Source organism: Narcine bancroftii, chromosome 2, assembly GCF_036971445.1.
Source record: "Narcine bancroftii isolate sNarBan1 chromosome 2, sNarBan1.hap1, whole genome shotgun sequence".
Taxonomy (NCBI): Eukaryota; Metazoa; Chordata; class Chondrichthyes; order Torpediniformes; family Narcinidae; genus Narcine; species Narcine bancroftii.
In genome coordinates this window covers 275,600,643-275,625,092 of record NC_091470.1, presented here as the reverse complement: position 1 = coordinate 275,625,092, position 24,450 = coordinate 275,600,643, and the positions used below count along the sequence as shown (strand labels likewise).

General features: G+C 37.9%; 1 protein-coding gene and 1 long non-coding RNA gene across 4 annotated transcripts in view; one reads left to right on the top strand and one right to left on the bottom strand.

Annotated features, from left to right (window-relative positions):
* Positions 1-14,534, bottom strand: part of LOC138755281 (uncharacterized) — a 49,408-nt gene extending 34,874 nt beyond the window's left edge. Inside the window, exon 1 of the long non-coding RNA XR_011352162.1 lies at positions 14,477-14,534. This is a non-coding gene — a long non-coding RNA (uncharacterized lncRNA). The remainder of the gene's footprint in view (positions 1-14,476) is intronic.
* The window catches only part of emc2 (ER membrane protein complex subunit 2), a 164,845-nt gene that overhangs the window by 37,452 nt on the left and 102,943 nt on the right, over positions 1-24,450 (top strand). For all 3 annotated transcript variants that reach the window (XM_069920986.1, XM_069920987.1, XM_069920984.1), the window contains exon 3: positions 11,064-11,128. In XM_069920986.1, coding sequence (XP_069777087.1) covers positions 11,064-11,128 — 65 coding nt within the window. The remainder of the gene's footprint in view (positions 1-11,063; positions 11,129-24,450) is intronic.

Below are 24,450 nucleotides of genomic sequence, written 5' to 3'. Positions count from 1 at the left end.
AGAAGCACCAGCTGTCCAGCAAAACAAGATAACATCCTGGCATATCTTTTGCACTCAATTGTATGTTACAGTGGAAGAAGGAGGAATCCAATCTGGCAAGTTGCTGCCCAATCTCTTGACTCCAACATCAGCAAGGTGATGGAAAATTGAAACTAGGCTAAAAACCTTCTCATTTGATGCCCACTGACAGCTTGGCTCCAATCTTCATCACAAACTGGGTCCAATAATTAAACACAGCTGAATTCTTTGAGTGACATTTTATGACATCAAGGCAATATTTGACCAAGTATGGCTTCATAGCACCCTGGTAATCTTAATTGAGTTTTTGGTATTCTCGGGAGGGATGGTGAGCAGCAGATGTTGTGGTGCACAAGGGGACCGATGATATGGGTAAGAAGGAGTTAGGTGCAAAGTTGAAGGACAGGACCTCCAGGGTTACAATCTCAGGAGCGCTAACTGAGCCATGTGCTAGTGAGGCTAGAAATAGGAACAGTACATAGCTAAATATGTGGCTAAAGAGATGGTGCAGGAGGGAGGGCTTCATGTGTCTGGACAATTGGGCTTGATTCCAGAGAAGGTGGGACCTATTCCCACGGTTTGCAACTGAACTGGAGGGGGACTAGCATCCTTGCGGGTCGGTTTACTAGTGCTTCTCCGGGGTGGGTGGGTGGGGGGGAGGGGGTGTGGTTTAAACTAGATTGGCAGAGGGATGGGAACCAGAGTGTTAAGAGTAGATAGCGAGGATATAGGTAATGTGGGGACTGCATATGTAGACAGAAATCAAAAATTTGTACATGATAGAAATGTTCTAAGGTATTTATTTCAATTTCAATGTAAAGAGTATTGTCGGAAAGGCAGACAAGTTTAGGGCATGGATTGGCATGCAGGAGTACGACATTATTGCTATTAGTGAGACTTTACTACTGGCTATTCATTGTCTGGGTTCTGTTGATTCAGACGTGATAGAGGATGAGGGATGAAAGGGAGAGGAGTGGCAATTCTTCTGAAAAAAGATAAAGACCTTTATAGAGGTCCTATAGACCAATATTGTTACTGAATGTTTATTTTGAGGGTGTGTGGCATGATGGCGTAGGTGGGATACGAGGGAAGACAGCTCTCCCAACAGACTACAGGGTATTCTTAGAGATGGTGTGTATAAATATCAAGATAAGCAGGGATTGATTAGGAGCACCCAGCATGGGTTTGTGAAGGGGAAGTCATGTTTAACGAACCTTGTTGAGTTTTTCAAAGAAGTGACAAGAAAGGTGGATGAAGGTAGGGCAGTTGATGTAGTCTATCTGGATTTTAGCAAAGCTTTTGATGGTTCCACATGAAAGGTTAGTAAGGAAGGTTCAGTCACTAGGGATTAATAGAGAAATAGTAAGATGGGTTCAGAGGTGGCTGGAGGAGAGACAGCAGAGGGTCATGGTGGACAACTGTCTGTCAGAATGGAAGCCTGTGATGAGCGGTGTGCCTCAAGGATCGGTGCTAGGTCCCCTGTTGTTCATAATTTTTATTAATGATTTGGATGATGGGGTGGTTAACTGGGTAAGTAAATATGCAGACGATACAAAAATAGGGGGAATGGTGGATAGTGAGGAAGGTTTTCAGGAATTACAGAGGGATTTGGTCTGTCTGGAAAATTGGGCTGAAAGATGGCAGATGGAATTTAATGTAGAGAAGTGTGAGGTGCTTCATTTTGGAAAAAATAATCAAAATAGGACATATGTAATAAAGGGGAGGATATTGGGGAATGCACAAGAACTAAGAGATCTTGGAGTTATGGTGCATCATTCCTTGAAGGTGGATTCCCATGTTGACAGGGTGGTTAAGAAGGCATTTGGTATGTTAGCCTTCATAAATCATAGCATAGAGTATAGGAGCTGGGAAGTGATGCTGCGACTGTTTAAGGCGTTGGTGAGGCCAGATTTAGTATTGTGTTCAGTTCTGGTCTCCGAATTATAGGAAAGATATAGATAAGGTGGAGAGGGTGCAGAGAAGATTTACAAGGATGTTGCCTGGCTTAAAATACCTTGAGTACAGAGAAAGATTAAAGAGGTTAGGACTTTATTTATTGGAATGTAGACGGTTGAGAGGGGATTTGTTAGGTATTTAAAATTATGAAGGGAATAGATAGACTAGATGCAAGTAGACTCTTCCCCCTGAGAGCAGGGGAGGTTGAAACAAGAGGACACAAGTTGAGGGTAAGGGGGCAAAATTTTAGGAGAAACAGTAGAGGATGCTTCTTCACTCAGGAGGAAATAGTTGAGGCAGAGTCAATTCTTTCATTTAAGAGGAGGCTGGATATATACATGGATAAGAGGGGGTTGGAGGGTTATGGGCGGAGAATAGGCAGGGGGATCTAGCGGAGTTGTTTGAGTGAACTGGCATGGACTTGAAGGGCCGAGATGGCCTGTTTCCATGCCATAAACTGTTATATGGTTACTTAAAATCCGATTTTATTTAAAAAAAAACTTTTTGTAAAACAACAGCATTAAAATCTTTTTAAATCAGTCAATTATGAGGAAAACTAAAGCACAGACAGTGGGGGAAAAAAAAAGACTTCAAAGCAAGCAGCAAGTACAGAAGAATTAGGGCTCCGAAATTGAGCCTGGAGAATCGATTCCTCTTTCTCCGAGATCGTCACGTCCAGTTCCGACGAAGATCCAGAGGAACTGAGGAAGATGGCACTGGAGTTAGAATGCGACAGCTACAGGATCTCCGCGCATGCGCAGTTGCTTGCTGCGACTCTGCCTGCAGGGAGGGCTGAAACCTCGCAACCCAGTACTGCTGGATTGCCAAGGGAGAGGCCTAGACCCCGCAGGTCAAGCAAGTGCCTACATTGACTGAGGAGGAAGAAGAAGAAAATGTCAGGGCTGAAGAAGAGGATGGAACGGAGGAGGAGGAAACCATGCTACACCAGGGTGGGCCTTCATCTCATGTGGTTGAATGTAAAGTTGGACCTTCTGCAATTCCTTACTATGTAGGTTCATCAAGCCAATTAAATACTTTGTGTAAACAAATTCAGACTTTATCAACTCGAATGAGCCAGGGTTTTATGTCCATTAAAGATCAGTTTGAAACAAGATTTAGTAGTATGAAAGAAGAAATGCTTACTATTAAGACTGATGTTTCAAAATGTGTGAAGATGATGGTGGACAAAATGCAGATTAAGTTTCAGAAAATTGAAAAAGGTTTTCAAATTTATGATAATGTCGAGCAATGTAAAGATATGGTTGGCAAGCTTGAAGATTCTTTTACTGCTTGGGAAGTTCAGAGAAATGACTTGTTAGAAAATATTGATGTTTTGGAAAAACAAAGCCGCAGAAAAAATGTGAAGATTGTGAGTTTGAAGATTTTGAAAGCTCAGATCTGGTACAGTTTTTTTTTCAGAAATAAATTCCTGACGTTTTGGGAAAGGAATATTTTCCGAATGGTTTGGAGTTGGATAGAGCTCATAAAGCTATTAGGAAGAAACCTTTATCTGGTCAACCTTCACGCTTTATTTTAATTAGGTGTTTACGTTATTAAGATAAAGAAATGATTTTGAGAGTTGCAGTACAAAATGCGAGAAAGTGTCAGACCCCTTTGTTGGTTGGGAATAATAGTATTTTTTTATGCAGATCTGAGTCAAACCATTATAAAAGGTTGCAAGGAATTTAATCCTGCCAATCCTGTGTTATGGAAAAAGGGATACAAATTTACTTTTAGATATCCTGCTACGCTCAAGGTTTTTTTATGGAGAATTTCAATTGCAGTTTTTTTACTGATGAAGTGATGCAACAGCATTATGATTGCCTAATAATAAACAGAAGGAAAGTCAAGATCAATTTGCTTAATGAAGAAGTCGGCTCAAGTAAAGAAAAAAAATGGTTAACAGAAGGTGGAATGTCATGTACTAACTGAAATTTATGTTGATGATGATCAAGTTGATAGAGACTTGGAAGTAGCGTACCATACTTGAAATACTGTTGATAGTTATTTTTTATTGTCCTGTTTGGGGGAGATGGTTTTGTTTATTTCTCTTTCCAAAGTTGTTGGTCATTTGGTGGCGTTGCTCACTTCCCATAAAATAGAGGGGCTTAAGCAGTGTTGTTTTTTCTTTTGGTTGTTTTAAAAATTTTAGGGGTTTCTTTCTTTTCTATTGAGGAGATGTACTTTATTTTGAAGAGTAACTGTGGATTGGAGTCCCACCATTGCGGGCAGTAATTTGATGTTTACAGTGTTAAATATATTAATATCTAATTTGAATTTTGCAACATATAATGTTAATGGACTCAACAATCCAATCAAGAGAAAGAGGGTTTTTAGCTTGTATAAAGAAATTGAAAGTATATATTGCTTTATTTTTACAAGAGACTCATTTGACTGAGAAGGAACATCAAAAGTTTAAAAAAAAACGATTGGGATGGCCAGGTTATAGCTTATTTCAATTCAAAAGTTGCTATTTTGAATAATAATAAGTTGTCTTTTTAGTGAGAATCACTTATTAGTGATTTAGCGGGTAGATTTCTTGTTGCAAATTGTCAAATTTATTTGGAGTTTTGGACTCTTATGAATATTTATGCTCCAAATGTTGATGATGAGAAGTTTATTCAAGATTCATTTTTTAAATTTGATGCAAACATATGAAAATGTAATGATTGGTGGAGAATTTTAATTGTTGTTTGGACCCATTATTAGAGAAATCTCCGAAAATGGTGACTAAAACTAAAATGGCAAAATGAATTTTATCATTAATGAAATAAATGAATTTAGTTGATATTTGGAGAAGATTGAATCCTAAGGAGAAGCATTATTCATTTTATTCTTGTCGATATGATTCTTATTCTAGAATAGATTTTTTTATTATCGGTTCAATTGTAAGGTCGTATAGTATCTGCTGAATAGAAGAGTAAAATATTGTCAGATCATTCTCTTTTGATAATACCATGTATAGGTTCTGAAAAAAATAGATACTATTTATAGATGGAGATTTAATTCTTTGAGAAATGTTGAATTTTGTAATTTTATAAGAGATCAAATATAGCAATATTTGAAAATAAATATAGATTCGGTTGATAGTAAATTTATTTTGTGGGATGCTTTAAAGGCATATTTAAAAGGACAAATTATTAGCTTTTCGAGTAAAATTAAGAAACAATATTCTTGAGAAGGTGATAAATTAGAGAAGGAGATTGAGAATTTAGAGAAAAGATATACAGATCTATTTGACTGAGACTAAAAAGATACAATTAATAAATAAAAAATGCATTATAATTCATTACAGACATAAAACAGAAGTTATTGCAAAGAACTAAACAAAAATATTATGAATTAGGGAAGAGGGCTTCAAAGTATTGGCATGACAATTAAAGACAACAGTTTCTAGAATAATTAATGCTATTAGAAAAGATTAAAAGATTACATATAAATCTCAAGATATAAATGAGGCTTTTAAGGACTTTTATATGAAATTGTATACATCTGAATATGAAAATAATGATGTTAAAATTAATGATTTTTTTTAGCTCAACTTCAGTTACCTTTTTTGAATATTCAAGAACGTGAAGATAAATTATTGATGTACTTAAATCTATGCTGAATGGGAAGTCTCTTGGTGAAGATGGATTTACATTGGAATTTTTAAAAAAATTTAGGATTTATTAATGCCTCTTTTAATGGATCTGTTGAAACAAGCAATGGAAGTTTATTCTTTACCACATTACTTTTCTAATGCAATTATAACAGTTATTCTTAAGAGAGATAGAGATACATTAAAAACGGAGTCTTATAGAGCTATTTCTTTATTAAATGTTGATTATAAAATTGTTGCTAAAGTTTTGGTAAAGAATTCACCAACCTATTTGCTAAGTTTAATTAATTTGGATTTATTAAGAACCATTATTCTGCAGATAATATTGCAAAATTAATTAGTTTGATTAATATTTCTCAGAAGAAATCCAACTTACTGATGGTCTTATCATTAGATGCCAAAAAAGCATTTGATAGGTTAGAATGGACTTTTTTTTTAATTTAAAGTATTGGTAAATTTAGGTTTAGACCAATCTTTATTAGCTGGATCTTTATATAAAAACTTCTGCCAGAATGGTGACAAATGGCCAAGTATCATCGCCTTTTTTATTAAAGAGATGTACTAGACAAGGATGCCCTTTGTCCCTGGCACTTTTTGTATTGGCTATTGAACCTTTAGCACAATCGATAAGACAGGATGGCAATATTAAGGGTATTGGAGTTAATTCTGAAGAATTTAAGATTAATTTATTTGCTGCTGATGTTTTAACTTATTTAACAGAGCCACAAGATTGATTGAGGTTATATGAGAGATTGAAACAATATGAACAAATATCAGGTTATAAAATTAATCAGGATAAAAGTAAGATTTTGCCATTAGTTGCTGGTGATTATATTCAACGTAAGAAAATTGTTCAATTTAAATGGTCAGATCAAATGGAATATTTAGGTATTAAAATTGATGATGATTTGCATCATTAATATAAATTATTTACCTTTATTTTATAAAGACGATATAAATAGATGGAAAGATTTACCCATAACATTAAAAGGTAGGGTTAATTGTATTGCGTGTGGCAGTATATGTTTTTGGGAGATAAATTGGGGAAGGTTTTAGTGTAGGTCACATACAAACATTTTAAAACAGATCTTATTTAAAATACTGGGGCTCTGCTAATGCTAGACATGTCGGGTCCTCAGAGCCTTTGCAAAAGCTTTGGAGAGTGCCCAAGAGACTTCACTAATGGATTTTTGATTACAAAAAGGCAACAGATGAAAGAACTTGTTGAAGCTGCATTCTGTCTGGAGTGGAACTTGCTGTTCTCGGAGGGTCATGTGGTTTTGAAAGCAGAGAGAGTAAAATGGTCTTTCTCTCTGTTTGAGAGAGAGAGACAGAGATCAGTTTTACAGTCAGCAGCAGGAACTGGAACAGGACAAGCTGGTAAGCTTGTGGAAAACCCCATTTGGAAGATGGGTTGTGAGGGCTTAGTTCAGCCTTGTCAAAGCCCTTGTGTTTCATGCAAGAGGAGAGGACTAGCTTTCTAATGTTTCACTTGAAATAAGAGAAACAGAAAAGGCACTCTGTGGTGACCTGAAATAAAGAGGTTATCATCTGGAGAACCCTGAGGGGACAAATTTCTTCGGCAAGACACTGAAGTGGCTGATTAAAAAAAGGAATCAGTTGTGGGTGTTAGCGTACAACAAATCTCTCTCTGAAAACTGACAAGAACCTTCCTGAGCAGTAACCATTTACCTTTCAAGCACCAAAGCCTGGTGAACTTTATAAATGTTAAATTCTGTGCACAGTATCTGTGTAAGAATTGCCTGCAACCAGTGAACTTGGAGGAATGAGAAGTGAGATTGGACTGTGAACCAAAGAACTTTTCTGAATTTAAACATACATTACATACACATGTGCTTAGAATTAGAAGGGGGTTAAATTAGGTTAGTTAAGTCAATAGTTATAAGTTAAAGTATGTTTAAAGATAATTAAAATAAACTTTTGTTTAAGTAACCATTTATCTTAGTGAATATCTATTGCTGCTGGGTTTTGGTGTCCTTTGGGCTCGTAACGAGATGAATGTTTTTCCTAGAATTCAGTATCTTTTTTCAATCTATTCCTTGTAAAATTCCTCAAATTTTTGCAAGATTTAAATTATATAATTAGGAAATTTATGTGGAAAGGGAAAATGGTTAAGGTATCTTTACAAAAATTAACTTGGAAATATGAATTGGGAGGTTTACAACTCCCAAATTTTCAAAATTATTATAAAGCAGCACAATTGAGGTTTATTAATAGAATGTTTGATTTGGATAATCTGTTAATATGGGCTAATATTGAGTTAACTAATATGGTGAGAAAAATATGGCACAATTTCTTAATAAATGGAATACTGTTATTAATAATTAATAATGATCCACCTACTTTGAGATATTTAATTGAATTATGGAATAGGATAAATGATAGGTGCCCAGGAGAAATTTTCTGGCAAAATACTTTAATATCAGAATAAACTTTCCTTTTACTCAATAATCAGTTTTTGAAAATATGGAATCAGAAAGGAATTAAAACGGCACAATGGTTCAACCTGTGTAATTGACAGGAGGCCGAGAGGAGACCTTTGCCATTGATAGGTTGAAACCAACCCATATGGATATTACACAACCGATTGACCACCCTCCCCCTGCAAAAGAGGCCGGCCTTCCAAGAATAACAGCAATCCAATTGCTGGTTCTGGTGGCGGGGTCATGTGGCAGCCCTTCTCAGCTCACCCATGGGGCCTCACAAAACGAAGGATGAAGTGACGATCTAGCAGGCTGCACAAGGCCGGCAATGGTGCCCTCCAATTGGCCACAACCAAAAGAGCTTAGCTGGCCTATCAGGGAAAGTGAATCACAAACACACCAATCAGTGCTGAGAGGATTTTAACCATGCCCCTCATCTTGAGAATAAAAGCAGGGCTGTGAGCCCAATATAGCTCAGTGTTAAATACACTCAACTGGGTTCATGTCATTCTTTCTGGGAACAACTTGCTCTTTCTGAGCTAACCTGCATGCAGCTATAACTTCTCCTGTGCTCTAGACTTTGCAGACCCGTAGCTTGTGGCATCTAGCTACAGTCCCATTATTTCAAAATGGGGTGGGAAGAGTACATTGCTGCAGCAGTTAGTGCTAATTCCTTGCAGATCCAGTGTTGTGGGTTCAAACCTGATCTTGTGTGAGTTGGAAAGTTTACCCTATCATGATGTAGGTTTCTTCTGGATGCTCTGGTTTCCTCCCATATCTTAAAGTGCTAGTACATTAATTCTTCTTTGGCTTGGCTTCGCGGACGAAGATTTATGGAGGGGGTAAAAGTCCACGTCAGCTGCAGGCTCGTTTGTGGCTGACAAGTCCGATGCGGGACAGGCAGACACGGTTGCAGCGGCTGCAGGGGAAAATTGGTTGGTTGGGGTTGGGTGTTGGGTTTTTCCTCCTTTGCCTTTTGTCAGTGAGGTGGGCTCTGCGGTCTTCTTCAAAGGAGGTTGCTGCCCGCCAAACTGTGAGGCGCCAAGATGCACGGTTTGAGGCGGTATCAGCCCACTGGCGGTGGTCAATGTGGCAGGCACCAAGAGATTTCTTTAGGCAGTCCTTGTACCTTTTCTTTGGTGCACCTCTGTCACGGTGGCCAGTGGAGAGCTCGCCATATAACACGATCTTTGGAAGGCGATGGTCCTCCATTCTGGAGACGTGACCCATCCAGCGCAGCTGGATCTTCAGCAGCGTGGACTCGATGCTGTCGACCTCTGCCATCTCGAGTACTTCGACGTTAGGGATGAAAGCGCTCCAATGGATGTTGAGGATGGAGTGGAGACAACGCTGGTGGAAGCGTTCTAGGAGCCGTAGGTGATGCCGGTAGAGGACCCATGATTCGGAGCCGAACAGGAGTGTGGGTATGACAACGGCTCTGTATACGCTTATCTTTGTGAGGTTTTTCAGTTGGTTGTTTTTCCAGACTCTTTTGTGTAGTCTTCCAAAGGCGCTATTTGCCTTGGCAAGTCTGTTGTCTATCTCATTGTCGATCCTTGCATCTGATGAAATGGTGCAGCCGAGATAGGTAAACTGGGTGACATTAATTAGCTCTCTGATAATAGCCCTTGTGTGATTTAGTACAAAAAAATAAATGGAGAGATGATAGACATGGGAGAGAAAATTAAGGATTGTAAATAATGCTTATTTACATAAGGTCCCTGGAGTAAAGCACTCCAGAGATTTGGAGATGTCTTTATCAAACTTTTTTAAATGATACCTCTTCACGCTGCTTAAGCACCAAGCTTTTCCTGAGAAAGGATGTTTAAGTAGTGTAAACGGATAATTTTGTTACAAAGTGCACCAGTTTTTCTTAGCATTTTACAGGTTTAACTAAGGCACTCTTTGATCTAACCATGAACTGTTTTCTTTAGTATTTTAATAATTTTTGAACTGCTTGCTGTGTAAAGTGTGCCCAACTCACCATAAGATTGTACGATTGGATAAATTGTTCTTGGCAGCTTGCAAGCACATCTTTTTTTTTCTGCAGTGTACTTTACAGCTTAAAACCAGTTTTGAAGCCCAAGTTGATATTAGTCAGTTTAAATCACAGACATATCTCTGCTGTGTAGCTACACATGTAAAGTGGTAACAGCCAATTTGTATTTGGCAAGCTCCCACTGATAACACTTAATAACACCAACAACATTTTTAATGATATTGGACGACGAATGAACATTGATTGAACCCATAAAGAACTTGCAAGTTCGTTTCAGAAATCGCATCATGGATTATTTGCACAGTCCATGAGAATAGATGGAGTCTTGATTTACCATTTTATTTGTGAGATACGACCTCTGACAGTGCAAAACTCCCTTGATATTGCATGTAAGAAAATTGGGCCATTGTGCTCAAGGCTTTCTGAAACGGAACTGAACCCACACCTTGGAGGCAAGATTGTTACTTATTGAGACACAGCTGACACTTCATATCAATACAACAATTGAAATTATTGATACTGCTTTGAGCAACAACTACATATTTTCAAGTCAGCATTTGAATTTTGTCCCATTCTTGCTGGAGGAAACCTGGTGAAAAGGGGAGAGCATGGAAACTATGCAGCAGTCAAAGATAATAGCTGACTTGGTAGCATTAATCCAGATTTGAATGTGTGAATTGCCTTTCATAACTCTATGACAAAAACATTGGGGTTTTGTATTATGTGAGAATATCATTGTTCACAGATGTTTTTCATAAAAGATGCAACCAATTAGGGTGGATGGCTTTGGCCATTAACATTGAAGTCATACCAGTCTACAATATAAAGCAGACCACACTGCCTCAGCTGGTAAAAAAAAAAACACAGGCACATGCATGCGCTCATATGCACACCTACCCTGATCATATATCAACAATAAGTGTTATAGCGTGATTTTATTTTTGAAGAAGCATAGTATAATAGTTTATTAAAATCATGTTGTTTTTTAATGGTAGAATTTTAATAACCATTTTCTCTCCTGTGCTTAAACTCTTCCTGCATTCAGTTTGGATCATTTATGAACAAGTGATGATTGCTGCCCTGGACTGCAGTCGTGACGACTTGGCAATGGTAGGTACTGGTACTATTTAGAAACTATTTCCCAGTTCTTTCTCTGTATTCTTATAAGTTTTTGAATGTAGTGGCATGACATGTGTGTTAATTTTACAGAAATACAATTCTGATTTGTTTCAGATATCCTTATTTATCTGAATTTTTAAATTTTTTGGATAATTGAGGATTTTGGAGAATCTAATTTTGGATAATTGGAGAAAATGGAAATTTAAAGAGCAGATGTTGAGAAACATTGGAGAGTGTTGTCGGACAGAAAGACCTGGGTGCAGCTACGTAGTTCTTTGAAAATGGCAACTTAGTGGATGAGTTGGTGTGGAAGTTTGGAGATACACAGGAAACTGCAGATGCTGGAATCCAAAGCTCTTCCCATTCACTTCTCCATGATGCATGGTACTTTTCCTTGCAACCCCAGGAGCTGCAACACTTGCTCTTGAACTTTATCCCTCCATCATCTAGCCATTTCACATGATGCAAAGATTCATGTGCACATCCTCTAGTCTCATCTACTGTATTCAGTGTCCCTGTTGTAGCCTCTACATCAGAGAGACCTAACATAGACCTTATAACCAACGTTTCACAGACCATCTATGCTGTGTCCACAGTAGTCATCGTAAGCTCTCAGTTTCATGCCATTTCAACTTCCCCTCCAATTTCCATAACGACCTGTCTCCCTGGGTCTCGTACACTGTCAGATTGAGGCCCCACGGAAACTCGAGGAGCAACATCTCGTGTTCCATTTGGGCAGTCTACAGCCCAATGGTATGAACATAAAATTTTCTAATTTTAGGTAATGTTCCTGATCTCTTCTTCCAAAGCTCTTCTGCCTTCTCCCCCCCCCCCCCTTTCTCTGCTTTTATTTATCTCCCCCCACTTTGTGCTAGGTGCAGTTCTGATTACCCAGCTATAGGAATTATATCAATAAATGGAAGGAGTGCATAAGAGATTCACTAGGATGTAACCACTATTAGAGGGTTTGAGTTATAAAGAGAGTTTGGATAGGCTGGGTCTCTATTCCCAAGAGTGAAGTATGCTGAGAGTGACCTTATAGATTTTTATAAATTCAGGAGTGGCATGGAGAAAGTGAATGTTCACTCTTTTTAATCCCAGGGTAGATGATTCTAAAACTAGAGGGCAAGTTGAAGGTGAGAGGGAAGAGATTTAAGAGTGAGCTGAGGGGAAATGGGGTGAGAGTGTGACAAGCATGAATACTGCTATCAGAACACGTGGATGTGATTGGCCTATTTCTGTGCTGTCTAAATTGTAGAATTCTGCATCCATCCTCCCTGTTCTTCAATTTTTGTTTGAATATTTTATTTAAGTTTTAAAAAAATCAGAATATAGGTCCTAATTAATATAACAATAAAACGTTGAATATAAAATCATAGAAAAACATTAACAAGGTTTAAAAAAAAATAAAAAGGAGAGTCTCTCTTCTCCCCATAATTGAAAGAAAAGGGGACAGACAGCAAGGAATAGAGGGAGATTTAAAAAAAAAAGAAAAGAAAATGCAGCAGGTGCAAGGCTTGACATCTCAGTCACATCATTTTAAAAGTATAAATATAAGGAGTATACTAATTGACAAATATCAAAATAAATTCCTCAATCTGGGCATTTAAGTCATCTAAATAAGGTTGCCTAATTTTGTCGAACATTCTATATCTATTCCTAAGACTATAAGTAAGCTTCTCAAGGGAATACAACTTTGCACTTCCATGTTCCAGTGATCAATGTGAAGTAGGGAATCAGATTTCCATGATACTGTTATACATTTCCTGGCTATTGACAATGCAATTTTAATAAATTTAGATTTACTTCTGGAGAAGTTAACTTTTATAACTGCCAAATCCCCCAGAAGAAACAATTCCCTGTTATTCAATTGATTTAGTCTTTAAATGGATGTTTTGCTACAAAGGGGCCATCAAAGTGGGCAAGAACAGCATTAGTAAATCAACCCTGAATGGGCAAACTTGGGTAAACAGCATGTCTGCCTGCAGCTTGATCCCATCAGCAGTCATTTCAAGGGGGAGGAAAAAGATGGTTGACATTTTGAGCTAAAATTCATCAAGTCATGATGAAAGGTTTGGCTCGAATTGTTGACCTTTCCTTTTCTCCCACTGACGTTGTTTGACGTGCTGAGTCCCACCAGCAGATTGATTTTGGCTTCAGACTCCAGTGTCTGCAGTCTCCTGTGTGTCTCCAACAGATATTTTAAACTTGTCTTGTAGGAAGAGTCATTAATTGGAAAACATCGTAATGGATAGTCTTTGTGATGGGCACTCCAAATCCAAACCAAAGCTTTACAGTGGAATAGTTTGCTCTTGTTCTTTCAGCTTGTGTTTATAGTAAGTGAGAGCAATTTAAAATTGGAAGTGAAAGTTTGTTCGCTACTGCTTCACATTCACAGTTTTCACCCTGTGAATGATGTTACTTAATGCGTATCTTGGACTAAATCAGGTCCTTTCTTGCTGTGCAGCTACAGGTATAATGAGAAAATCCTGGCCATCACCTGTGACATTAACAACTGAATGACAAGCACAGTGTGCAAAGTTTCCCTTATGGTTGGGCCACAGTGTTGTTCTTGTAGAAGTTTGAACATCTCACTTCAAAACAAAAATGTAAATGCTAAAGCTTGTAATTGTGTCAGTTTGGCTTTTATTTGAAATGCCCCTGAGCCAAGTTTTGGGCATTTGGGAGTTTTTTTTTAAACTTTAGAAGTTCTATTTTAAATTTAAAAATTTTATTTGGAGATATAACATGGTAACAGGCCCTTCCAGTCCACGAGCCCACATCGCCAAAATACATCCATGCAACTAATTAATCCTCCCACCAACCAACCCCCTATAACTTTCAAATCTTGGAGGAAACAGGAACAGCTGGAGAAAACCACACAGACAGGGAGAACATATAAACTCCTTATAAACAGTGCCAGATTTGAGCCTGGGTTGCTGATGCTGTGATAGTATTGCACTAACTGCTACACTAACCATTCTGCCCCTACACTAACCAGATGATTATGGAAGATTAGCTGATGTAAATTTCATGTTACCCTTTTACGCATCTCTTTTTACCTGATGTATGTCAGACTGCATTTTGAATGTCTCTTTTACTCTTGCACTTCACATGGTCAACTTTAGTCATTCAATCACCCATGTTTGTTCAGAACTAATCTGTGCCTCTACATCCTTTATAAGAATACATCAATATAATTTTTCAGGCACCCATTTTAAAGGTTATTTCCTGATTAGCTTACAGATGATCTAATTTAGAGTTACTTCCCCGTGTTCTTGATTTTTATTCTCTGTATTTACCATATAATTGTAACATAAAATGTAGAACATTACATACCAGCGCAGTTCAATACATTATAGCACTTGTAAGCTCCATGTTTAGCTCAAGGCTATTACAATGTCAGCAACCTGGGTTCAAATCCAGCCCATCACAAAGACTATCCATTATGATGTTTTCCAATCAATGACTCTTCCTACAAGACAAGTTTAAAATATCTGTTGGAGACACTGGAGTCTGAAGCCAAAATCAATCTGCTGGATTTTTTCAAATCCAGAATTTGTATGTTCTCTCTCTGTCTATGCTGAGATGCTTCAGTTTCCTCCCACATTCCAAAGCCACACAGGATAAGTGCTTAATTGGTCACATTTCATGTATTTGGGCAGCATGGGCTCATGGCCTGGACGGGCCCGTTACCATATGAGGCCCTTTGGGTAGGAGCGATCACAATATGATCGAATTCTCACTCGACATGGAGAGTAAAGAAATTAAAACCGAGACTAAGGTCCTGAATTTAAATAAAGGGAATTATGATGGTATGAGACGGGAGTTGAGTAAGATTGATTGGGTGGTGTTTATGAGGGGGGGTTGACGGTGGATAGACAATGGAAAGCATTCACAGATCTAATGGAAGAATTGCATTTATACCGTTTATACCGGTTTGGCATAAAATAAACCAGAAAAGGTGACTCAACCGTAGATAACAAGGGAAATTAGAGACATCATTAGGTCCAAAGAGAGAGCATATCAATTGGCCAAAAAAAGTACCAAATCCGAAGACTGGGAACAGTTCAAGATGCAGCAAAGGAGGACAAAGGGATTAATCAAGAGGGCAAAAATAAATTACGAAAGTAAGCTTGCGGCAAATATAAAAACCGACTGTAAAAGCTTTTATAAATATGTCAAGAAGAAAAGATTGGTGAAATCCAGAGTAGGTCCCTTGCTGTCAGAATCAGGGGAATATATAATGGGGAATAAGGAAATGGCAGACCAATTAAATTCTTACTTTAGTTCTGTTTTCACAAGAGAGGATACAAATAACCTCCCAAGGATGTTGGGAAACATAAAGACTAATGCAAGGGAGGAGCTGAAAGAAATCAGTATCTCTGAGGACATAGTCTTGGGGAAATTGAAGGGATTGAAGGCCAATAAATCCCAAGGGCCTGATAATCTACATCCTAGGGTACTTAAGGAAGTGGACATTCAGATAGCAGATGCTTTAAGAATTATTTTCCAGAACTCGATAGACTCAGGGTAGCTAATGTTACCCCACTGTTTAAAAAAGTGGGTAGAGAAAAAGCGGGGAATTATAAGCCGGTGAGCCTTACATCAGTAGTGGGCAAAATGATGGAATCCATTATTAAGGATGTAATAGCGGAGCATATGACTAGCAGAGAAGGGATCAGACAGAGTCAATATGGATTTACAAAAGGTAAATCGTGCTTGACAAATCTATTGGAATTCTTTGAGATGGTGACAGGTAAAATAGATGGGGGAGAGCCAGTGGATGTGGTGTACCTGGACTTTCAAAAGGCCTTTGATAAGGTCCCACATAAACGACTGGCATGCAAAATCAAGGCTCATGGGATTGGGGGCAAGGTATTAATGTGGATTGAGAACTGGCTACCAGATAAAAGACAGAGAGTTGGGATAAATAGCTCATTTTCTGAGTGGCAGGCGGTGACCAGTGGGGTGCCACAGGGATCTGTACTGGGACCCCAGCTGTTCACAATTTACATTAATGATCTAGATGAGGGGATTGGATGTAATATCTCCAAATTTGCAGACGACACTAAGCTAGGAGGGGTTGTGTGCACTGAAGAGGGGGTCAGGAAACTTCAACGTGATTTGGATAAATTGGGGGACTCGGCATATACATGGCAAATGCACTACAATGTGGATAAATGTGAGGTTATCCACTTTGGTAATACAAACCAGAGGGCAGATTATTATTTGAATGGCAAATAGCAGGTACGGCAGGTGGTTAAAAAGGCAAATGGTACGTTGGCCTTCATATCAAGAGGGTTTGAGTATAGGAATAAGGATACCTTACTGCAGCTGTACAGAGCCTTGGTGAGACCACATCTGGAGTATAGTGTGCAGTTTTGGTGCCTTATCTGAGGAAGGATGTTCTTGCAATGGAGGGAGTGCAAAGACGATTCACCAGGCTGATACCTGGAATGGCAGGAATAACTTATGAGGAATTATGCGTGATTTGGGATGTCATCACTGGAGTTTATATGTCTCATAGAGACATATAAAATTCTGGCAGGACTGGACAGAATGGATGCGGAAGGGATATTTCCAATGGTGGGGGTGTCCAGACCCGGGGCCATGGTTTGACAATAATAGGCAAACCTTTTAGGACCGAGATGAGGAGGAATTTCTTTACCCAGAGGGTGGTGAATCTGTGGAATTCATTGCCACAGAAGGCAGTCGAGGCAGGTTCATTGAATATATTTAAGAGGAAATTAGATATATTTCTTCAGTATAAGGGAATTAAGGGTTACGGAGAGAAGGCGGGGACGGGGTACTGAACTTTAAGATCAGCCATGATCTCATTGAATGGCGGAGCAGGCTCGAAGGGCCGAATGACCTACTCCTGCTCCTATCTTCTATGTTTCTATGTTTACTGTGTCTATTTCATCCCATCTCCCTACATATGGTCTATCCGTGCCTAATTGCCTTCTAAATGTTATCATTTTCTTTTAAAATTTGAAATGTCTTGATCAGATTGCTTTTTAATATACTTCTGGGAAAGCAAGACAAGTTTTTTCAACCTTTGCTACAATTCCAATTCTACCCATTCCAAGACCTTTGTGTGGATTTTGAGTTACTGGATTTCTATCATGATCCCATTTCCTGTTCGGGTTAGATCTGTGTTTGGTAAGGGTATTGAAGGATAAGAAAGCAGTTGAGGTACAGATAAATTAACAGCTATTCAATATTGAGTTTTCCAATTTCAGGTAATCTATGACCTGTTCCTTCTCTATTCTCACCAGTCCATCCAGGGCCTTTAATCACCTTTTTCATCCCCCATCCCCCCCGACTATATCTACCCACCTTCATTGAATGGATTTATTACTTTCCCTTTACTGGTTCCATCTGCCCGACTTCCCTTGATTACCTGTTTCAACCTACTATCCTCTACCAGTCCCTATCTAACTTTCATCCTCACTTTTTCCCATGCTCTACCTGCCTATATCCTTTTTTGTGTATCTAGCTCATCCCTTCCTCTCACTTCTATATACTGGCTATCTTCCATCTACATTCTCAGTCCTGATGCGGGGTCTTCAGGTGAAATGTCGACCATCCCTTTGCCTCCACAGATGCTGTTGAACCCAGCGAGTTCTGATAGCAGTTTGCTTTTTTTTTGCTTCAGATCAGCCATAATGGAATGGAAGAGTTCATTCAAGAGGTTTATTTAATTCCCTTGCTGTATAAATAACTCAGAATGAAAAGCTTAGGTACTTGCTATGAAGATTCTCAGTCCAGTCCTTGTATTCAATTGTTTATAGTTCCCTGAAACAAAGTGATCTGGGTACTTATTTTATCTTAAGACACTGCAGATAAACTGTATGCACAGCTGGTTTACATTTCCATAACTGAATTGATATTATTTAATTTCACTGAAATGTTTAAGCGTGCTGATGTGACTGACAGGTTTAGTCAAGTTGGTTTGGCTCACATTGATCTGCATTGCTGAACTGGGGCTTGTTCATTCATTGCTCAGCCATGTCGGCCTGGGAGCTGATAATGTTCATGTGTTAATGTTGCAATGATGTTCTGCCCCAAGCATACTCAAGTCTCCCCAGAGATTTATCACAAGCCCAAAACTCTTACAGCATTTGGTCATGCTTTGTCAGTTGAAGTGACGAAAAAACAGTGCAAGAAGAGTGGATTATCCTGTTGAGATACTTGCACAAGGGGATATCACAGTTAATGTCAATTGCAATATTTTAAGACCACAAGACATAGGAGCAGAAATGGGCTATTCAACCTAGCGAATCTGCTCTGCCATTTAATTATGAGCTGATTATCCATTTTCCCCACTCAGCCCTTCTGCCTGGCATTTCACCCATAACCTTTGATGCTCTGGTTAATCAAGCAGCTATCAATCATTCCCTTAAATACACCTAACGACTTGGCCTTACAACCACCTGTGGCAACAAATTCCACAATTCACTACCCTCTGGCTAAAGAAATTTTTGTGCATCTCTGTTCTAAGTGGATACTCTTCAATCTTGAGTTTGTCTCCTCTTGTCCTCTACTCTCCCACCATTGGAAACTCCCTTTCTACATCTACTCTGTCCATGCCTTTCAATATTCAAAATGTTTCATTGAGATCACCCTTCATTTTCCTAAGTTTCAATGAGTACAGGCCAAGATCCATCAAACAATGCTCATAAGATAACCCTTTCATTCCCAAAATTATCCTTGTGAACCTCCTCTGAACCCTCTCTAATGTCAGCACATCCTTTCTTAAATGAGGAGCCCAAAGCTGCTCACAGTTCTCTGAGTGAGGTCTTAACCAGTGCTTTGTAAAGCCTCAATATCACATCCCTGCTCTTATACTCTATTCCTTTTGAAGTGAATACCAACATTAGTTTTATAATCTAGCATGTATAGTATTAGTTTTCACACCATAAACAGCAGCTGATAGACCATGGTAAAAGAGCTTTCTTAAATTTTAAATTTAGACATGCAGCATGATAACAGGCCCTTTAGGCCCTCGAGCCCATGCTGCAAAGGATAAAACCTTGTGTTTTTGATTCTTAGTTAATTTTGTGCCTATGTTTTTAAAAAGGAGTATTGTTTGTAGTGTTACCATAGTGACTATGACATCATATGTCTTAATATCTGAGCGGACTAAGAGTTAGCATCTCATTCTTCGACAAAACATGAAGGAGATGTGAGCTCAAGATACTTTTCTTTGAATTCGTCTTATTCTTGTATATCTCTTTGAAGTTGAATATCGTTATGTCTTTAAATATAGCCGAATGCTTTGTTTATTCATTGTTATGAAAATATTAATGCGAAGTTATGCAAAATGTTTATTCATTTTATTAATGAATTAAAGCTATATAAATCCACATCCAAAGTTTGGCTTATTGGATTAAGAAGAGATTAATTTGGAGTATCGTTCTTACAATTCCTTGAAGGTGACACTTTTTGAAATTAGGGTATATTAGAACCTGGAAAGTGTTGTCTATATTTTGATTCAAAGAAAAGATATAATTGTGAACTTTGTATGGAAGAAAGGCTCAAAAAATTTGTCTGAAATAACTCAACTTGTTAAAAGCAAGAAGCATTTAAGCTTTAACAAGAAATCCAGTTTTTTGTTTGAGTATGTCTTTCTGATTGCGCAGTTTAAAATCAAACCAACCTTTGAAAGACACCTGTGACCTTCAAGATAAGATCGAACTCTAGTTTGCAGAATCTGGCAGGAAGCCCAGAATTTGTTGTTATATCATCTGATAAGCAAACTTGTGTGTATATCCATAGATCCAAGACAATTCCGAAATCCTCTTATAGGGACCAAGCAAGATACAAATTTGTTTCCAGTTTCCAGGAACCAGGATAAGACTGGCTCTATTATGAAGAACCCAAGATGGAGTAGAAATTATGTCAGGCTAAAGACCCGAGCAAACAGCTCCTCTCAAAGAACTTTGTGAGTTGAGCCAGCAAGGCGGACTGACAACACTTGGCAGGAGATTGGAGCCAGCAACCATAGAAGAAGCAGCTTCAACTATCAAGCAAGAAGAAGACACTGCAGGCCTCATTAGCTGACTTAAAGGTTAGTGGAACTGGAGCAAATAAATGTACATTCAAAGTCCCACTGGTACTGTACCAAGTGAAATGCAGAATATAGAGACTCAATCAGTGGTATCTGAAAGTTCAGATGTGAATCCTGATGATAGTATTTCCAAGGTTATGTGCATAGGAAGATCTTCAAAGTCTTCAAATGCATCTAGAGCAAGTACAGCTTTGTATGCTTCAAGCATATTAGCTGTGCATGTTAAGGCTCAAGCAGATTTGGCTTCTATCAGAGCACAACGTGAATGGAGAAAAGGCATGCTTTAGAATATATGGAAGCAGAAATGAAGAATCAGCAACTAAGGCAAGAAGCTGAAATGAAAAAACAACAATTGGACCAAGAAGAACAAAAAAGATTATTGAAGAGAGAAAAGAAAAAACTAGAGCTTGAGGAACAACGTGCTATGAATACGGCCAGATTAAAGCATTAGCTCAGGGCTTCTGCAAGATCTATCACTCAAAGGGACATACCCAAAGGGCTAGCACGTAACATTCCAGTAGATCAATGGTTATCGCAGCTGCAAGAAACGATCCATGGGTGGTGCTGCTAGTGCTCAAATGACAATGACTAACCCTGTGGAAGAAGCTAATGATGTTCAATCTCTTCATTGTACACAATATATGAATCTTCTCAAAAGGTGAGTATTTCAAAAAAGTTCAACCCTGTGAGTTGATCATACTCAACCATTGATGTCTCTTCATGTTGCTGAAGATCTCCACCAGTGTCATCACGTACATACCAAGGATCCCCATCAATGCCATCACTTACAACTCAAGGGCCTACACCTATGGCACCAGTTCAAGTTCAGCTCCATTCACAAGACAACCAGTTGCAAGCCCGAGTGGTCAAGGCAATATATTATCACTCATAGCAAACACAAAGTTCTGTTATGTTAGTGCAGCAACAAGGTTGATATGGTTTACCTAAGAAGGAAATTCCAGTTTTTAATGGAGATCCTTTACAATATCCGACTTTCATGAAATTCTTTGATTATCACATTGAAAGTAATACTAAAAATGCTAAAGCTCGTCTGTATTACCTGGAACAGTGTACTGGAGGACAGGTGAAGGAGTTAGTCAAAAGTTGCCAATATATGGATCCAGACCAAGGTTTTGAAAGGGCAAAAGAATTATTGGATCATCATTATGGCAATGAACATAAAATCGCAAGGGCCCACAGAGACAAGATTCTTTCTTAGCAATGAAATCCGAGGACACAAAGGTGTTACAAGCATATGCATTCTTTCTGAGGATGTTGTAACACAATGGGAAGTAATGTATATTTGCAAGAGCTTGCTAATTTGTCGATTATTGTCAAAACATTATCTTATAAGATGAGGTATACCTTATACCTTATTACCTTAATTTTTTGTTTTGTCCCTGAAAGGGACACAACTTTTGAGGATTTTGTACAAATTTTGGAATGACCTGTGCATGTTAATACTGTACCAATATTTGAAAATATTAAGGATACTTCAATAGTTCCTAAAGATGTAAAGAAGTCTAAATCACCATCTCAAAAGAAACCAAAGTACCTTCGTTACTGCTGTGTCAGATACAAGCACAGTAAGAACAAGGGAACAGAAAAAAGATCAGACTGTTCAGGAAAGCTGTTTATATTGCAAAGATAAGCATGCTTTAGAAGAATGTTCACGATTGGAGAAAAATCATATGACGAGAAATTAACCTTTTTTTTAAATCTTTTATTTTTCACACCATAAACCACATTGACCATGATACATACATTTTCCCCTCCCCCCATCATTTTAAAGTACAAAATCTAAGATACATTAAACCAGTCAAACAATGTTGTCATTCAATAAAAATAAACAAGAAATTCCACTGAGTCAATTCTTTTCATTTCCTTCTCCTTTCGTTAATTTAGGTGGTAAATGTTCCCGGTAGGTTTTCTCTATTGTGTTTCATGTATGGCTAAAGAAGAATGGAATATGTTTTGGTTGATTGTGTAAAGAAAAACTTGTATTAAATGACTCAGGTATGATATGCATTTTAAAGCATCCCAAATTACTGCATGCTCAACAAAGTAAAATTGTGAAAGATGTCAAACCATCTGAATCCAAGACTAAAGACACGAGTCAAAGAAAATGCATCAGCTTTGGTTTGGACAAGCAGTCTTACTGTGGCCAGTGACAAAGCTCTCTCAATAGTCCCTGTGCAGGTTAAAGCTAAAAAAGGAGCTTCATACCGAAGACCTACACTTTTCTTGATCCAGAAAGTACCGCATCATTTTGTACTATTGAATTAATGAATAAATGTAATCTTTGTGGTAAAAGATCACAGATCTTGATGAAGACAATGAACGATGAAAGGAACATTGAAACTAATATAGTTTCAGGTTTACAGATTGCTGGATTGAATAGCAATGAATTTTGCGATCTTCCAAGTGTATATATTCATAAGACTATGTGAATAAGGAGAATATTCCCTGTCAGGATGATATCAAACATTGGGATCATCTGAAAGATGTTTTTTTGCCCAAGATTGATGCCAAAATCATGATGTTATTTAGAAGTACCAAAAGCACTTGAACTTCTAGAAGTAATAAGGAGTCAAAATGACAGACTGTCTGCTGTGAGAATGTTGCTTGGATGGATAATTAAAAGAGGAAAAATGAATAAAGATCAGGATTCGTTGAATATAAGCATCAACAGAATTTCAGTTGTCAAATTAATGATCTATGGGAACAACAGTTTAAAATTGATTTTCCTGATATTCAAGAACCTTTGAAGGAGGACAGTTTCTGGATCTAGTTTCAGCATTTAGTTTCAAATTCTGTTAAATATGTTGATGGACATTACTGTATAGCATTACCTTTGAAGAACAAAGAAATTTGTTTGCCAGTCAACAAAATAGTTTCAGAACAGTCTATGCTTAATTTGAAGAGAATTTTCAAGAGAAATTCATATTTTAATTTGGAATATACCAATGTTATGTTGGATATGATAACCCAGGGTTATGTAGAAAATGCATCAGAAGATAACTTTGAATGTAAAGATGGTATGAAAGTGGTATTTACCTCATCATGGAGTTATGCATCTATACAAGGAGAAACTACGCCTAGTATTTGATTGTGGAGCATCATTGAGTTCTCAACTTTTACAAGATCCAGACTTAACCAGTACTTTAATAGATGTTCTGATAAGATTTTGTAAAGAGCTTATTGTAATTGTGGCAGATGTTGAAGCGATGTTTCATCAAGTGAAAGTACCATCAGAAGATCATGATTTTCTATGATTGTTATGGTGGCCTAATGGCGATTACAGTAAAGATATGATTGAATACGGAATGACATTTCATTTATTTTTTGGAGCAACTTCGTCTCTGAGTTGCAAATTTTGCTCTCAGGAAATGTACTGAAGATAATGAAGAGCAATTTAGTTCTCAAGCTATAAGCATCATCAGAAATAGTTTCTATGTTGATGATTGTCTTCAGTGGTTTCAGAAAAGGAAGCAATAGATCTTTATCATGAGTTAAAAGAGATCTTTAATAATGGAGGTTTCTTCCTTACGAAATGGATTAGCAACAGTCGAGATGTGTTGGCTGTTATTCCTGAGGCAGAAAGAGCAAAGGAGATAAAACATCTTGACTTGGATTGTGGTGTTCTACCTGTTGAAAGAATTCTAGGGGTGCAATATTGTGTCAATCTGATGTTTTAAAATTCAAAATTGTTCTGAAATAACGTCCTTTGACAAGAAGAGATATACTTTTGATTGTAAGCTCAATATATGATCCTTTGGGAATATTGGCACCAATAGTACTAATAGCCAAGAAAATTCTGCAAGAATTATGAAGAAAATTTGGATGGGATGAAACTATATCAGATTCCATTGCACAAGATCGGATGAATTGGATTGAGAGTCTTAAAATGTTAGAAAATTTTGAAGTCGACATACGTTTTAAACCTATGGACTTCGATGGAGCGACACATGATGACATGGGGTTAGACTGCAAATTCCTAATCTTGAAAAAGTTGAAAAAAGAGTCAAAAAAGTTAGTAAAACTTGAGAAAAATAGAAGAAAGTAGTATTGGAAGACCTGCAGAACATTTAAAAATGGCACCAAAGAAATAAAAGCCAGCTGTTAGTGCAAGAAAAAGATTGAGATAAGGAAGAAAGGCCCTACCTTGAGGAAGGATCCAGAAGCTGTTCGTAAGTTACTGCCCAGGGGCAATAGGCCAGGACCTTGGGGAGACCTT